At 45.5% G+C, this 17,473-nt stretch overlaps 1 protein-coding gene across 4 annotated transcripts in view; it reads right to left on the bottom strand.

The window, feature by feature from the left end:
- LOC141257723 (interferon-induced, double-stranded RNA-activated protein kinase-like) overlaps positions 1-17,473 on the bottom strand; it is a 153,963-nt gene that overhangs the window by 83,852 nt on the left and 52,638 nt on the right. For all 4 annotated transcript variants that reach the window (XM_073672617.1, XM_073672618.1, XM_073672619.1 and 1 more), the window contains exons 9-10: positions 7,649-7,724; positions 1,173-1,270 (exon numbers count right to left, since the gene is read on the bottom strand). In XM_073672617.1, the coding sequence (XP_073528718.1) occupies positions 1,173-1,270; positions 7,649-7,724 (174 nt within the window). The remainder of the gene's footprint in view (positions 1-1,172; positions 1,271-7,648; positions 7,725-17,473) is intronic.

Here is a 17,473-nt window from a genome sequence, read left to right as displayed (position 1 = left end):
AATGAAACTAAAAATCAGACGATATACAGATCATCCGTATAAAATCCGATTTTTCTTTCTTGCACACCTGTAGACTTGATAAGGCAAGTCTCATCCGAAATACAGAAAAAAACTGTGCATGCTGAGATTTTTTTCCACACAGCCGCTCAGTCCGTGTAAAAAAAAAATCTATCATCTGAACAGGCCTATTGAATAGCGTTGGTCTATGTGCTTCCTGATGTTATCACAGACATCAAATGTATGTATAATACGCTCAGCTGAACACAAAAGGCCCATTCAAATGGGCTGATAGTTTGAAAATGAGTTTCGCTGGAACGGTCCTTCTAAACAGGGCAGCAAACACCTTATTAGGGTACGTGCACACGATCACTGTTCGCTGCGGATTGAACGCAACACACTTGCGCTGCGTGCAATCCGCAGCGGCCAGATGTTACAGCATAGTGGATGGGATTTATACAAATCCCATGCCCACTATGCATCTGTGGATCACCTGCGGAGACGGACATGCGGCGCGTCTTCATAGACCACAGCATGTCTATTTCTCTTGCGGGGACGCTGGTCGCCGCAAGAGAAATTCTAGCACCGCAATATATAGGATGTGGTGGATGCAGGTGAATCTGCATGTGTTCAATGAACACATGTGGATTCACCTGCGTGCAGCGCTTTGGACGCAGCATCAGTATGCTGCGTTCAAAGCGCTGCCAAAAAAGAATTGTGTGCACATACCCTAAGGCTTCAGTCACACATCAGTATTTTTTGATCAGTATTTCATGATTGTTTGTATGCCAAAACCGGGAATGTCCCAGATTCAAGCAAAATATCACTTAGTTTACTGGGTGCAACAGTTGTGATAGTTACAGCTTTCTCTGCTGCAGATCTAGCAGAGCTCAGTTGTGTACATTGTGTAGTGACAGAGATCTGATAATCGGTGCTGGGGGAATAGTTGGACTAGGATGCACAAGGCCAGTTGTCCTTTAGTGATAAACTCCTGATAAAACACTGATTGTATTGAAACAGAAAAACACAGCCCAGTAAGTGACACATCACTGTAATTGGGGTCTGTTCCATTACATCACTGCATCATGGTACACTCTGATTTCATAGCAAAAACCTGCTGACAGATTCCCTATAACACTTTCATTTTTTTAGCCTTCTTACTTTGCAGTACTTACTGTTCAATTTGACCTGGTACACTTTGTCCACTATCCAAGAATCCAAATGTCCAATTACGCTTCTGGCAGAAGTTATTGAGTATTGCAAAATACTGATGCTGGCAATATAAAATTCACAATTAGAATCAATTGTCAGATTACCAATTTCATATATTTCCTACATGCAGTTGATGTATTTGAACACTTGTATGCATTCCTTTGGGCTAGCCATGACAATATTTCCTGATCAGACTTCTAGTAACCAACCAACCAGTAAGGCTTAGAAAGGACCATGCAGGTCTGAAACATGTTGCCTGGGAGCGCAGCGGATATTTCTTTTCTGCCTTTTTAATTTTTGTGCTGTTGTGTTAAATGATTTTTTGTGCCTTTTATTCTACTGGATCAATAAAGAATTCTTTTAAGAATATGTGAGTGCCGGCTATCGTTTTGGACTGTTGATCTTACTGGAGTATTTTGGCGTGGACCTGGACAGGTGAGCTGATTGCTCGTTTTTCACATTTTCTAATCTAATGGTCCCTGCAAATAAATAAAGGGATCCATTATACAAATCATTTTGAGAAATATTCACTAGAAAATGCCTATAAAGAGCTCTGCTGCATATTCCACCTAAAATCACCTTTTTGCTAACATATTGGAAGGTGACCAATATAGGATGCAGCAACTAAAACCACCACTGACTCTTCAAATTATGGGGTTGTGGTGTTCTATACAGCACCCGAATTTGAGCCAGTCAGAGATTTTGACATCTCTAAAATTCATTTTATTAAAGGGAACCTGTAAGGCAATTTACGCTGCCCAAATTACAGGCAGCATGAATCAGAGCCCGACTGCACACAGATATATTATACTCCGAATCTCTCCAGCATTTCAGAGATATAGGAAAAAAGTGGATAGGCCCATCCAATGATAAAAAATTCTTCAAGCTTTATTACAAATACAAATCCATGCAGGAATGATGTGGTACAGGAACCGCTTTGACGCATTTCTGGCGCCTACTGTGCCCTTAGTCATAGAGAATGAATACTGAGGTGTTACAACCACATTTAAAAAGCCAGACCACATCTTGTCATGAGCTAACTAAATAATTAAATCATATGCAGCAATCATGAAAAACACCACTCATGGTCAAGAAAAGAAAAAAAAAAACCACAGCATATATTTATAAACAAATATTCAAAAAATATTTATCGATAGTTACCAGCACATACATCATTATACAAGATGGGAAAAACAACCACATATATACATATATAGAAGAAACAATCAATATAAAATTCATTCAATATATAAACATTGTGTCATTTCTGTAATTCATTCCCTTTGGCTGTTTAGTGTCTAGAGAAATATTCCAAAAGGTTGAACCCGCTACTGACTTTGGCAAAAAGTCCAATAACAAGGCCAAATTATGTCCCATAAATAACCTGGACAATCCTCTCCTATCCGGTGAGCGCAGGGTGCGAGCCTGATGAAATTTGCGAACTGCAAATGAGAAAGTGATTCAGCAACTGCACTATAAGGCTACGTTCACACACATTGTGTTTTTTTCTGCTGCAAATCTGCTGCTAACTTTTCTCTGGCAGGAAAACAGCTGCATTAAAAATGCAGGTTTTGTTGCGTTTTTTGTTGCGTTTTTTTGACCACCCATTACTTCCTATGGGTGAAAAAAACGCTGCAAAAACGCAGGTGTGTTTTCCAGGGGCGGAACTACCGCCCGTGCAGCCGGTTCATTGAACGGGGGCCCCGAGGGAGAGGGGGCCCCTCCAGCCTCCAGCAGGGCCGCCATCAGGGCATGACTGCCCTGACTCCAGTATGGGGCCCGGCCGGTAGGGGCCCCCTCGGGGGCCCCCCTCTTGTGCGTCTCTCTCCTCATGGGGCCCCCGGCCCCATGCTATGTGCTGGGTCCGGGACATTTCAGCGCTGAGCTGTTGCAGCAGCGCCTTCATGATTCCCCTGACTTCCAGTCATGTGACGGTGCCGTCACATGGCCGGAAGTCAGGAGAACCTGCTGTCAGCGATTTGGACGAGCGCCAGGATTCTGCAGGGATCTCATGGGGGTAAGTATAACAAGTTTTATTTTTTTAAAAATACAATTAACTAGGAGTGGAGAGATGGGAGAAGCACATGTGTGTGTGTGTGTGTGTGTGGGGGGGGGGGAGATGGGAGATGCACATGTGTGTGTGTGGGGGGGGGATGGGAGATGCACATGTGTGTGGGGGGGAGATGGGAGATGCACATGTGTGTGGGGGGGGAGATGGGAGATGCACGTGTGTGGGGGGGGGAGATGGGAGATGCACATGTGTGTGGGGGGGGAGATGGGAGATGCACATGTATGTGGGGGGGGGGAGATGCACATGTGTGTGGGGGGGGAGATGGGAGATGCACATGTGTGTGGGGGGGGAGATGGGAGATGCACATGTGTGTGTGGGGGGGGATGGGAGATGCACATGTGTGTGGGGGGGGATGGGAGATGCACATGTGGGGGGGGATGGGAGATGCACATGTGTGTGGGGGGGGAGATGGGAGATGCACGTGTGTGGGGGGGGAGATGGGAGATGCACATGTGTGGGGGAGATGGGAGATGCACATGTGTGGGGGGGGAGATGGGAGATGCACATGTGTGGGGGGGGAGATGGGAGATGCACATGTGGGGGGGGATGAGAGAGGTGCACATGTGGTGGAGGGGGATGAGAGAGGGGCACATGTGGGGGAGGGGGATGAGAGAGGGGCACATGTTGGGGAGGGGGATGAGAGAGGGGCACATGTGGGGGAGGGGGATGAGAGAGGGGCACATGTGGGGGAGGGGGATGAGAGAGGGGCACATGTGGGGGAGGGGGTGAGAGATGTGCACATGGAGGGGGATGAGAGCTGCACATGGGGGGGTTTGAGAGCTGCACATGGGGGAATTGGGAGTAGGGGGATAATGAGCTGCACATAACGAATGTGGGGTGGGGGAGAGTAAATGATAAATGATGATGGGGTGGGGAGAGCACGGACATGATATAATGAATTGGGGCAGGGGGTGCATGTAAATATTGAATGCGGGGAGCAGGAAGTATAGAGTAGGGGGCGTTGCGGATGCAGGAGTGTGACTGGTAACAAATTGGCGGAAAGAGTAGAGGTTCTAATTAAATTATATATTAAGTGCCTATTTACAGTTAATGGGGGCACAGTGGTGGATTACAATTTATATTTGGAATGGTAGGTTGCCTAATAACTAACCATATATTGATGGTGGATGCACGTCTGTATTCAGCTGCGTAATGTAGAAGTTGGGGAATGTGCTCTAGATAACTGTGTTATTTTATGCAGAGACGAGTCCTGGCTGGAAGACGTGATGGCGGTCTGTGCTGGATGAAGGAGAAAAGCGAAGATGAAGGACTTCACCTAGAGACGTCACCGGTGAGTCAGTCTATTACATGTACACTGTGTATAATGTCACTGGTGATCACTGTATTACCTGTACACTGACACTATATACAGAGCTCCTGTGTATAATGTCACTGGTGATCACTGTATTACCTGTACACTGACACTATATACAGAGCTCCTGTGTATAATTTCACTGGTGATCACTGTATTACCTGTACACTGACACTATATACAGAGCTCCTGTGTATAATGTCACTGGTGATCCCTGTATTACCTGTACACTGACACTATATACAGAGCTCCTGTGTATAATGTCACTGATGATCACTGTATTACCTGTACACTATATACAGAGCTCCTGTGTATAATGTCACTGTATTACCTGTACACTGACACTATATACAGAGCTCCTGTGTATAATTTCACTGGTGATCACTAGATTACCTGGACACTTACGTTATACATACCATGTATAGAGCTCCCGTGTATAATGACACTTATGGTAATATTAGTAATGTGGTGGTAATATTAGTACTGTAGTGGTAATATGTGGTCTGGTCATGGTGTGGCAGTTTTTCTCCCTTCTGTGTGGTATTATTCGGTCACTATGTTGTGGTAATATGTGGTCTGGTCATGGTGTGGCGGTATTCCCTGTATGTGGTATTATTGGTCATTTAAAAAAAAATGTATATGACACATTCCCTTAAAGAAAACTAAATAAAAATATATCTAAAAAGAGTATTGGATATTTTAAGAAAATTTTAATAGGTTAGAGTAGGGCCCGCCCAGAAGAGTCTACCTTATCGTGGTGGCGGCTTTAAAAATCTTTTGGCCAAAACAAAAGCTGATGGCTATGTATGTGGCGCCGTCACATGGCCGAACGTCAGGAGAACCTGGTGGCAGCGACGTGGACGAGCGCCAGGATTCTGCAGGGATTGCATGGGGGTAAGTATAACAAGTTTTATTTTTTTTAAATACAATTAATTAACTAGGAGTGGGGGGAATCAGAGATGCACGGGGGGGATGAGAGATGCACATGGGGGGGGTGAGAGATGCACATGGGGGGGTGAGAGATGCACATGGGGGGGTGAGAGATGCACATGGGGGGGTGAGAGATGCACATGGGGGGGTGAGAGATGCACATGGGGGGGATGAGAGATGCACATGGGGGGGATGAGAGATGCACATGGGGGGGATGAGAGATGCACGGGGGTGAGAGCTGCACATGGGTGGGATGAGAGCTGCACATGGGGGGGTGAGAGATGCACATGGGGGGTTATGTTTACATAACTTTGTTGCCTTATGAAGGGCAGGGGGGGCCCCCCAAAATTTCTTGCACAGGGGCCCACTACAGTCTGTGTCCGCCCCTGGTGTTTTCTGCTGCAAAAATGCTGAAAGATGTGACATGCTCTATTTTCCAAAAACAACCAAGTCACAAAATACGCAGCAAAAAAAACCTAGATGTGTGAAAAGAGAATTCTGGTTTCTCATAGACTTTGCTGGTCATGCAAAACGCAGCTGAAAATTTGTATAAAAAACGGCAGCAAAATACGCTGCAAAACCCAACGTGTGTGAACATAGCCCAATCCTTACCGACCTCTACCGCTTTCAGCCAAATGTTCCAAGTTAAACATAACAACACTAAATGCCTCAGCAGTTTGACAAGCAATTTAATGCCATCACTACCCCTTTATTACTGGGGCGAATGACAATATTCCTATTTGACAACTGCTTACCCCAAAGAACTACCGACACTAGCATAGGAAACAGCTATAACAGAACTAAATTATTCGAAACACCATTCTTTATCCAAGCCGGATGCCACTTGCTCGCACACCATTTACCATCCCAGTAAACGCCAAAACCTATGGAAGGAGTTACATTCATAAAAAAAACAACTCTACTTCTGAAATAAAAGAAGTATCTCCTGACCGTTAAAACACTGCAGAAATTCTAGCCAAACTCTTAAATCCTCCTTAACCTCCTTAGTTATACGCACATGAAAACATGGATTTCTGATCCCTGCAATGTGCGACGCCAAGCGCCTACAAAACACTCTGCCCACAGGCATCACCCTAGAGGCGAACGCTAACAGACCAACAATGACTCGACTTCCTTCACTGTCGCTTTCCTCTTATTAAACAATGCAAGCAGAGCATTCCTACATTCATCTATCTTAACTAACGGTAGACGAAACTCACCCTTAACAGTGTCTATCACAATACCTAAGTACTCAATACAACTAATAGGATAAACAGTTTTACCTTCCGCTAACGGGATACCAAACTTCTTACAAACTAACCGAAAAACAGATGAAAGTTCAGAACAAACAGGTTTATACCTTAATTTATATGTACCCCAAAATGACGCTAAAAAAAAAGTCACGAGGGCGGCGCCGCCACTGGTTCAGTCACCACTCGATATCTGTAATTGCGCCCCCGGCACTGACTGACAGCCGGCCCTAATGCTGGGAGTCCGGTTGCAGTAGGTTTTTTTTATGTAATCTGAGTGCAGCATAATGTAGGGCCAGAGAGCCTGATTCGAGGGATGGGTCACTTGATAGGCTGTGTGTTGCTGTTTCAATAAAATCAGTGTTTTATCAGCAGGAGATTATCATTATAGGACAAGGTGTCTTGTGCCTCCTAGTCAACAGCTCTGTCTAACCATGACCCCCCCATTGATTTGCAGCTTTCCGTCAATGTACAGTGCACACAGAAAGCTGCCAATCAGTGTTGTGGACGGGGTAATACTCAGCTCAGCATTCTGCTAGATCTGCGGTGTAGAAAACAGTCATTGTATCAAAATGACAGCATGAAGACCAGTAAGTGACATATGGGTGGAATCAAGGTCTCTGACCCTACATCATGCTGCTTTCTGATTACATACCCTGGTGACAGATTCCCTTTAATAATGTAATATCAATTAGTGAGACAACCCCATTAAAATCTTGTGCTAGTGATCATTTACTATCTGTCCAACAAAATTAAGAAAATAATAATAATCTGCTAGCTTCATTAAACAATACACATTTATTAATATGCTCTTCAAGGGAGAACACAGCTCCGTAGATAATAATCATTTCTACTTGTTCATTCGCTTGGGAATACCTCAGAAGTCGTAGATGTTGAATCAGAGCATCCATTTTCAGAACGGCTTTTGTTACCACTTATGTCACCACCGGCACTAAGAATAAATATTAATTGATATTATTATTATTATTATTATTTATTATTATAGAGCCATTCATTCCATGGCGCTTTACATGTGAAAGGGGTATACAAAGCACAAGCAATTACAATAATTTTGAACAATACAAGTCAGCGACTGGTACAGGAGGAGAGAAGTCCCTGCCCTCGAGGGCTCACAATCTACAACTACATTTATTCTTTACTAACACTGTTATTTCTTACCTTTGTCATTTGTGATGGATGGGTGGACTGACTCACACTGATATAATGCCTCATGATTTTATAAGGTCCATGACTGGTGGTCTAAAAATTTATTGGGCTGTTAGAAGCCCTGTCCCCTTTCAAGAATTTGGCCTAGAGTAGGGTTCTCCAACTCCAGTCCTCAAGAGCCACCAACAGGTCATGTTTTCAGGATTTCCTTAGTATTGCACAGGTGATAATCCCATCACCCTCACAGGCAATAATTCCATCACCTGTGTAATACTGTGCCATTGAAGCACTAGGAAACTTTTATGCATATACTGTGTTTTTTGTAGCTTCCATCTGTTCGCCCTAAACAAGGATGTACAGTAATCCCCGTCTTTTTTGCTGGGTTCACTCCCCTGGAGAGGCCCCTCTATTGAGGCAAAAACGCGTTGGGAGGAATATATTTTTTGAGGGGTAAATTTATTTACAGGCCCCACTTGGGTACTGCTCTTGTGAGCATGGGAGACTTGCAGGGCGCGACAGGGTAAGTAGGGCACATTGATTTGTTTCCTGTATCTTGGAGAATCTACCTGGTACCCTGAATCCATCTGACATAGGAAGCCCTGGGTGAGATCGTGATTTTATATTGAGCGCTGGCACCATGAGCACATTATTATGAAATTTTATTACATTTAATTAAAAGTTAAGTTTTATTTTATTATACTCAGGCTGTCTACACAATACTAAGGAAATCCTGAAAGCATGACCTTTTGGTGGGCCTTGAGGACTGGAGTTGGGGAACTCTGGCCTAGAGCAGCGGAAACCATTTATTCGTCATAAACATTATTGTGCAAATATGGCAATCCCTATAATTTCTGACTTTTTCCACTAGAAAACTGGTGTACTACTGTAAGAAGATGGACGTTTTGCCCATGTTCCCTCTTGAAGATGTGTATTAATGTGATTTGATGTGCGACATGTTTAATAATGTATGTTATTAGTGATAGGTTGTGTTCTGTCCAACAGTAGGGAGAGCTAGGGTTAATGATTGGGACAAGTCCTGAGTGGGAGGGGCTAAAGTGAAGGGACAGACTGAGTTTTCTGTCAGGGGTCAGATGGGGCCCAGCGTGCAGTAGAAGAAGACCTATGGTCTGACTAGCGAACAAAGTGGCATGAAGTGGGTGTCCCTGAAGTGAGAGGAGACTGAGGCAACAGATAGCGAGATCCAGAGTAGAGACGAGGAAAAGTGATAGATGAAGTAAGTGATTTACTAGAGACGGGATCCCAGGCAGGAGACCTAGTGGTATGGTTCCGAGTTTGCAAGCCAAAGCGGTAACGGGATGCATCAGAGTAGGGAACGTGAGACGAAGAGAGTGCCTTGGGCGGTAGTTTCAAGGCATCGGCAAGCAGAGAAGCTAAGTAACGGCCATAGTGGCAAAGGACGTGGAACCGGGGGTTGAGAATTAGAACTCTCGCTTACTAAACTGTAGTGTCGTTTTTGGGGAATTTGGGGACAAGGGAAGCTCCCAAAGCACTGTGCTAGGTTGTGGTGAAAGCAGAGGAACTAACTGAGGCAAAATCATGTGAGTTTAGGAAGTAAAGAAAGAAGGTGTATAAAAAATGTTCTGTGGGTTAAGAGAAACGTCCATGAAAATTGATATCCACTATCCTCTGTCCATACTCCTCCCCAGATTATGGTTCAGTAAAAGACAGTTTATTTTTAAGTGGAGATCTCTCTCATTGAACTCTATAACATTTGGTCCTGGCCAGCCTATGTCACCGACACCATGTGGCCTGCAAGGGCATAGCGCCCCCGTATACAAAGTACATATGTGGCGCCCCTGAGGGTTCGGTCACCACAGAGGTACTGCATCTCACCCAGAGGTGTGGTATCTCACTCTCAGGTAAGGAAAGAGTACTGCCCGGAACCCTAACACCTGCATCCAACACTACACTACTCCAGACCAGCTGGAGGGGCAAGATGCGTCGCGCTTCCTGCTAAGCCCTGTCCCTGGCTGGAGTGGGGGAACCAAAGTAGGGGGAACCATGTAGTGGGTGTGGGTGGAGGAAGTAAATCAGGGGAGCACTTGTTAGTAGTAGTATAAAGAGGGAAGCCATCTTGGGTGTGTAGCCAGTCAGTCAGAGGAGGACAGTGAGAGGAGCAGGAGCTGTGTAGGAGCTCTGCTCAGGAGGAGGGCCTAGAGAGAGGCTCAGGACAGACTGAGGAGGAGAGGAGCAGGAGAATGGCTCCAGGAACGTAGAAGGGACCCCAGGGGTACGGGTAGTGCTGGAGGCCACCTGTATTCCCGAATCTGCCAGGCGGTGGAGGGGTCAGGTCGCACAGAGGGGACCGGTCCCTAAACTAGCGGAGTTCTTGAAGTCTCAACTAGGGAACCAGAGGCTGCAGCATTTTAGGTGCTGCAGCCACTAGCCACATCTATCTCACGAAGAAGGTAGCCATAGAGGATCCAGGGGACAGAGAAGATGTCGCCCGACAAGGCCCGCTGTCACTGGATTGGGACACTAGGTGTGAGGTGCAGGGAGACGGCCAGAAGGAACACACATAGAAGGGGGTACCGCTATGTACTCTGGAGGTACCTGAGGGTTGGCTGAACCCCTCCCTGAGTAAGCACAGGATGACGTGTGAGGTTACCCTGGCCCTGGTAACTTGGAGTCTGAAAATCGTGAGTAAAACCCTGAAGACTGCACCCCACCGTCTCAGTCAGTTATTGCTGCTGCGCCATCACTCCCTGCACTACACTGCACCACGAGTGCTACTTCATAACAACAACATCTATACTGCCCTGGAGCTAAGCTCTACCTGAGGAGAGCTAAACCAACTCCATTAACATCAGCTCCAAAGGATCTGCTCCGCAGCGGAGGCTCCACATAGCCGCATACCACAGGTGGCGTCACAAACTCTATATAAAAACTATAAATCCCCTGTAAATATCCCCTTTTACTGACCGCCCTGGGTCACGGACCGGGTCACCGCCACTGTGACATCTCCCCTAGCAACGACAGGCCCGGCACCGAGTACCCCACGGCCCAGGGGGCGAGTCACATACACCCAGCCAGGACCTCCATTTTCATGCAGCGTGCCGGGGAGTGAAACACGAGTACCTCGCCCACGGCTATCACTTCGCGCCACGTTGCACTACAATGAACAATTCCCCCCAATGTTCCTGGGAATGCCAAAATTCTGCACTAAATAACTTCTTCAAGGGAAACTGTCAGTAAGTGTTTGCTATTTAATCTGAGAGCAGCATAATATAGAATATAGTGAGCCTAATTTCAAGGATGTGTAATTTATTAGGCTGTAGTTTCAATACAATCAGTGTTTTATCAGCAGGAGATTATCACTGCAGGACTCCGTCTCATGTGCTTGGCAGTCAGGATTACCTGTGTAACCCTGCCCTGACCAGTGATTAGCTGCTTACTGACAATGTGCAGTGTACCTAGGAAGCTGACAATCAGATGTGGGAGGGGTTATACACAGCTCAGCATTCAGAGAACTGGTAGATCTGCAGCAGAGAAAACAGGGATTCTATCAACACTACACCAAGCAGTCCAGTAAGTGATACATCACTGGAATCCAACTCTCTTGCCCTATATTATGTAGCTCTCAGATTACATAGCAAAAAGCTGCTGACAGATTCCCTTTAACAAATCTTAAAATAAAGCTTCCAAATCCAATGGCAATAAACCTGAAGGTAAATGTTACAATTCCCTCTGCCTACAACCGCCACTAGGATTGTAGGGTGTGACAGCTGTTTTTTTTATTTCAATGTACAAAACAGTTTGCAGTAATCTCCTAATTTATTGTGCACATAAAAGAATTACCTTGACAGGCACCTCCTAGAAAAATTAAATAAATGCATAGGTGCAATGTAAGTGACTGCCTCCATATTTTGCTGAGCTCGCTTCCCATTTGTGCACGGCTTTTTTATTTTCTAAATAAACCCAGATGCTACCTACCATTTAAATTATAAACCATTTGTAGACCTAGGCCCCAGGAGAGTTGGGTTACAGTCGTTTCTAAGAGGTTGTGCTCTAAGAACATCAATTTTATAAGCATACTCTAGTCTACCCAGCAATAATGTATTTCAAAATGTGTATATTCACACTTCAACATCAATGTACCGTAGTACACTCAATGTACTGTAGTATTTTTCTACTATATATACATAGCTCAGCATATATGAGTACACCCCCATTGAAAAGTACAATTTTATTCAATATCTCACTGAAAACAAAAACAATTTCCAAAATTTTCAGAAGACTGAGTTTCATATGTTTTTTAACAGATAATATGAAAGTAAGGTTAATAATATAACGTTCATTGCAAAATTTTAGTTTTACTCTAATTAGTTAATGCAATGAATATACCCACATCAAAAACTACTACATGTAGTATTTTGTATGACCATCATGATTGTTAAGGACAACATCAAGTCTTCTAGGCATAGAATGAACAAGTTGGTGACATTTTTCAACATCTATCTTTTTCCATTCCTCAAAAACAACCTCTTTTAGAGCCTAGATGATGGATGGAGACTGATGCTCAACTTGTCTTTTTAGAATTCTCTATAGGTGTATAATTGGGTTCAGATCAGGAAACATACTTGACTACTGAATCACTTTCACCCTGTTCTTCTTCAGAAATGCAACAGATGTGGGTTTTTAATTACAGTATTGTCATGTTAGGAAAAGTGCACATCTACCAAGGGCATGGAATGATGGTAGCATCTTCTGTTTCAATATAGAGTAGTATATCTGTGAATTCATGACCCCGTCAATGAAATGTAGCTCCCCAACACCAGCAGCACTTATGCAGTCCTACATAAGGGCACTACCACCATCAGGTATTTGGAAAAATGAATTTAGAAAAAATCACAGTGCCTACAGTGAATCATGCTGGTGGCTGTGTCCTTATGTGGGGCTGCTGGTGTTGCGGAGCTACATTTCATTGATGGCTTTATGAATTCAGAGATGTATTAATCTATATTGAAACAGAAGATGCTAACATCACTCTGTGCCGTTGGTAGACGTTCATAGAGGTCATACTGAATACTATACGTAGTAGTTTTTGATGTGGGGTGTATTCATTTTTGCATCAACTAATTTGAGTAAAACTGAAGATTTTGTAATGAAAATAACATTATTAACTTTGCATTCACATTATGGGTTAAAAAATGTTCTATGAAACTCAGTCTTGTGAAAATTTTCTAAACTGTTCTTATGTTCAGTGAGATACTGATTAAAATATTACTTTTCAAAAGGGGTGTACTCATTTATGCCAAACACTTCATATATATACACTGCTCAAAAAAATAAAGGGAACACTTAAACTACAGAATATAACTCCAAGTAAATCAAACTTCTGTGAAATCAAACTGTCCACTTAGGAAGCAACACAGACTGACAATCAATTTCACATGCTGTTGTGCAAAAGGAATAGACAATAGATGGAAATTATTGGCAATTATCAAGACACCCTCAATAAAGGAGTGGTTCTGCAGGTGGGGACCACAGACCACATATCAGTACCAATGCTTTCTGGCTGATGTTTTGGTCACTTTTGATTGTTGGTTGTGCTTTCACACTTGTGGTAGCATGAGATGAACTCTACAACCCACAGAAGTTGCTCAGATAGTGCAGCTCATCCAGGATGGCACATCAATGCGAGCTGTGGCAAGAAGGTTTGCTGTGTCTGTTAGCGTAGTGTCCAGAGGCTGGAGGCACTATCAGGAGACAGGCCAGTACACCAGGAGACGTGGAGGGGGCCGTAGGAGGGCAACAACCCAGCAGCAGGACCGCTACCTCCGCCTTTGTGCAAGGAGGAACAGGAGGAGCACTGCCAGAGCCCTGCAAAATGACCTCCAGCAGGCCACAAATGTGTATGTGTCTGCACAAACGGTTAGAAACCGACTCCATGAGGGTGGTATGAGGGCCCGACGTCCACAGATGGGGGTTGTGCTCACAGCCCAACACCGTGCAGGACGCTTGGCATTTGCCACAGAACACCAGGATTGGCAAAGTCGTCACTGGTGCCCTGTGCTCTTCACAGATGAAAGCAGGTTCACACTGAGCACATGTGACAGACGTGACAGAGTCTGGAGATGCCGTGGAGAGCGATCTGCTACCTGCAACATCCTTCAGCATGACCGGTTTGGCAGTGGGTCAGTAATGGTGTGGGGTGGCATTTCTTTGGAGGGCCGCACAGCCCTCCATGTGCTCGCCAGAGGTAGCCTGACTGCCATTAGGTACCGAGATGAGATCCTCAGACCCCTTGTGAGACCATATGCTGGTGCGGTTGGCCCTAGGTTCCTCCTAATGCAGGACAATACCAGACCTCATGTGGCTGGAGTGTGTCAGCAGTTCCTGCAAGATGAAGGCATTGAAGCTATGGACTGGCCCGCCCGTTCCCCAGACCTGAATCCGATTGAGCACATCTGGGACATCATGTCTCGCTCCATCCACCAACGTCACGTTGGACCACAGACTGTCCAGGAGTTGGCGGATGCTTTAGTCCTGGTCTGGGAGGAGATCCCACAGGAGACCATCCGCAGCCTCATCAGGAGCATGCCCAGGTGTTGTAGGGAGGTCATACAGGCACGTGGAGGCCACACACAATACTGAGCCTCATTTTGACTTTTAAGGACATTACATCAAAGTTGGATCAGCCTGTGGTGTGTTTTTCCACTTTAATTTTGGGGGTGACTCCAAATCCAGGCCTCCATTGGTTAATAAATTTGATTTCCATTGATGATTTTTGTGTGATTTTGTTGTCAGCACATTCAGCTTTGTACAGAACAAAGTATTCAATGAGAATATTTCATTCATTCAGATCTAGAATGTGTTATTTGAATGTTCCCTTTATTTTTTTGAGCAGTAAATATATATATATATATATATAAATATATACAGTACAGACCAAAAGTTTGGACACACCTTCTCATTTAAAGATTTTTCATGACTTTGAAAATTGTACATTCACACTGAAGGCATCAAAACTATGAATTAACACATGTGGAATTATATACTTAACAAAACAGTGTGAAACAACTGAAAATATGTCTTATATTCTAGGTTCTACAAAGTAGCCACCTTTTGCTTTGATAACTGCTTTGCACACTCTTGGCATTCTCTTGATGAGCTTCAAGAGGTAGTCACCGGAAATGGTCTTCCAACAATCTTGAAGGAGTTCCAGAGATGCTTAGCACTTGTTGGCCCTTTTGCCTTCACTCTGCGGTCCATCCAGGGCCGGCGTCAGCACCCGGCGCACCCGGGCAAGTGCCGGGGCCCTGAGCAGGCGGAGGGGCCCACTGCCATTGGGCACCCGCCATGCAATGGGACCCGTGAGCGGTGCGGTGCCGGTGTCAGCGTCCGCCACCCCCCCGCTTGCTCAGGGCCCCGGCAGCCGACACAATACTTACCCCTGCACGTGCCTCCGCAGCGTCTTCCGCGTCCTCTGACTGTGACGTCTCAGGTCAGAGGGCGCAGTGACGTCTTTACACTGCGCGCGCTCTCTCCTGACCTGTCAGAGCAGAGCGGAAAGACGCGGGCGATGCTGGAGTCCGGAGCAGCGCCAGCAGCAGGTAAGAAGTGAGGTGAGTATTGAATTTTTTTATTTTTTTCATGTATGGGGGCATGGGGCATTATATGGTGGGGGGGGTGTGTGACATCCTGCATGGGGCATTATAAGGGAGGGGGGGTGTGTGACATCCTGCATGGGGCATTAATTATAAGGTGAGGGGGGGTGCGACATCCTGCATGGGGCATTATAAGAGGGGGAGGGGGGAAGTGACATCCTGCATGGGGCATTATAAGGGGGGGTGACATCCGGCATGGGGCATTATAAGGAGGGTGAGTATGTGACATCCTGCATAGGGCATTATAAGGAGGGTAGGTGGGTGACATACTGCATGGGGCATTATAAGGGAGGGGGTGGTCTGACATCCTGCATGGGGCATTAAAGGGGGGGAAGTGACATCCTGCATGGGGCATTATAAGGGGGGTGACATCCTGCATGGGGCATTATAAGGGGGGAACAGCCTGCATGGGGCATTATAAGGGGGGTGACATCCTGCATGGGGCATTATAAGGGGGGAACAGCCTGCATGGAGCGTTATATGGGGGCCAGTATTCTGTATGAAGCGTTATATGGGGGCCAGTATTCTGTATGGAGCGTTATATGGGGACCAGTATCCTGTATGGAGCTTTATATGGGGACCAGTATCCTGTATTGAGCATTTTATGGGGGCCAGTATTCTGTATGGAGCGTTATATGGGGCCCAGTATCCTGTATGGAGCTTTATATGGGGACCAGTATCCTGTATGGAGCGTTTTATGGGGACCAGTATCCTGTATGGAGCGATATATGGAGACCAGTATCCTGTATGGAGCTTTATATGGGGACTAGTATCCTGCATGGAGCATTTTATGCAGGCCAGTATTCTGTATGGAGCGTTATATGGGGACCAGTATCCTGTATGGAGCGTTATATGGGGACCAGTATCCTGTATGGAGCTTTATATGGGGACCAGTATCCTGTATGGAGCGTTATATGGGGGTCAGTATCCTGTGTGGGGCATTATATGGGGGCTAGTATCCTGTATGGAGCATTATATGGGGACCAGTATCCTGTATGGAGCATTTTATGGGGGCCATTATACTGTATGGAGGACTATACTGTCTGGTCTGCACTGTGCGCTGTGAGGATTCGCCGGTTTCTGAGCTATTGTAGAATTTAAAATAGATATCACTCATGTAATGTAGTAAGTAAAATCTTTGCATTGTACTATATATATATATTTCTCTGTGGTATCTGTGCATCATGAATCGTGGTATGTGCTAAAGGGGCCCACTGAGACTCTTTCGCCCAGGGCCCACAAAAACCTGGAGCAGGCCCTGGGTCCAGCTCACCCCAAACCATCTCGATTGTGTTCAGGTCTGGTGACTGTGGACCCCTTACACAGCCTGGAGGTGTGTTTGGGGTCATTGCCCTGTTGAAAAATAAATGATGGTCCAACTAAACGCAAACCGGATGGAATAGCATGCCGCTGCAAGATGCTGTGGTAGCCATGCTGGTTCAGTATGCATCAATTTTGAATAAATCCCCAACAGTGTCACCAGCAAAGCACCCCACACCATCACACCTCCTCCTCCATGCTTCACGGTGGGAACCAGGCATGTAGAGTCCATCCGTTCACCTTTTCTGCGTCGCACAAAGACACGGTGGTTGGAACCAAAGATCTCAAATTTGGACTCATCAGACCAAAGCACAGATTTCCACTGGTCTAATGTCCATTCCTTGTGTTCTTTAGCCCAAACAAGTCTCTTCTGCTTGTTGCCTGTCCCTAGTAGTGGTTTCCTTGCAGCTATTTTACCATGAAGGCCTGCTGCACAAAGTCTCCTCTTAACAGTTGTTGAAGAGATGTGTCTGCTGCTAGAACTCTGTGTGGCATTGACCTGGTCTCTAATTTGAGCAGCTGTTAACCTGCGATTTCTGAGACTGGTGACTCGGATAAAGAGTCTGCATTTTATCAGCAGGAC

Source organism: Phyllobates terribilis, unplaced genomic scaffold, assembly GCF_046119375.1.
Source record: "Phyllobates terribilis strain yellow unplaced genomic scaffold, ASM4611937v1 Scaffold_3__8_contigs__length_932513732, whole genome shotgun sequence".
Lineage (NCBI taxonomy): Eukaryota > Metazoa > Chordata > Amphibia > Anura > Dendrobatidae > Phyllobates > Phyllobates terribilis.
Note: the sequence above shows the minus strand (reverse complement) of the source record. Positions and strands in the feature narration are given on the sequence as shown.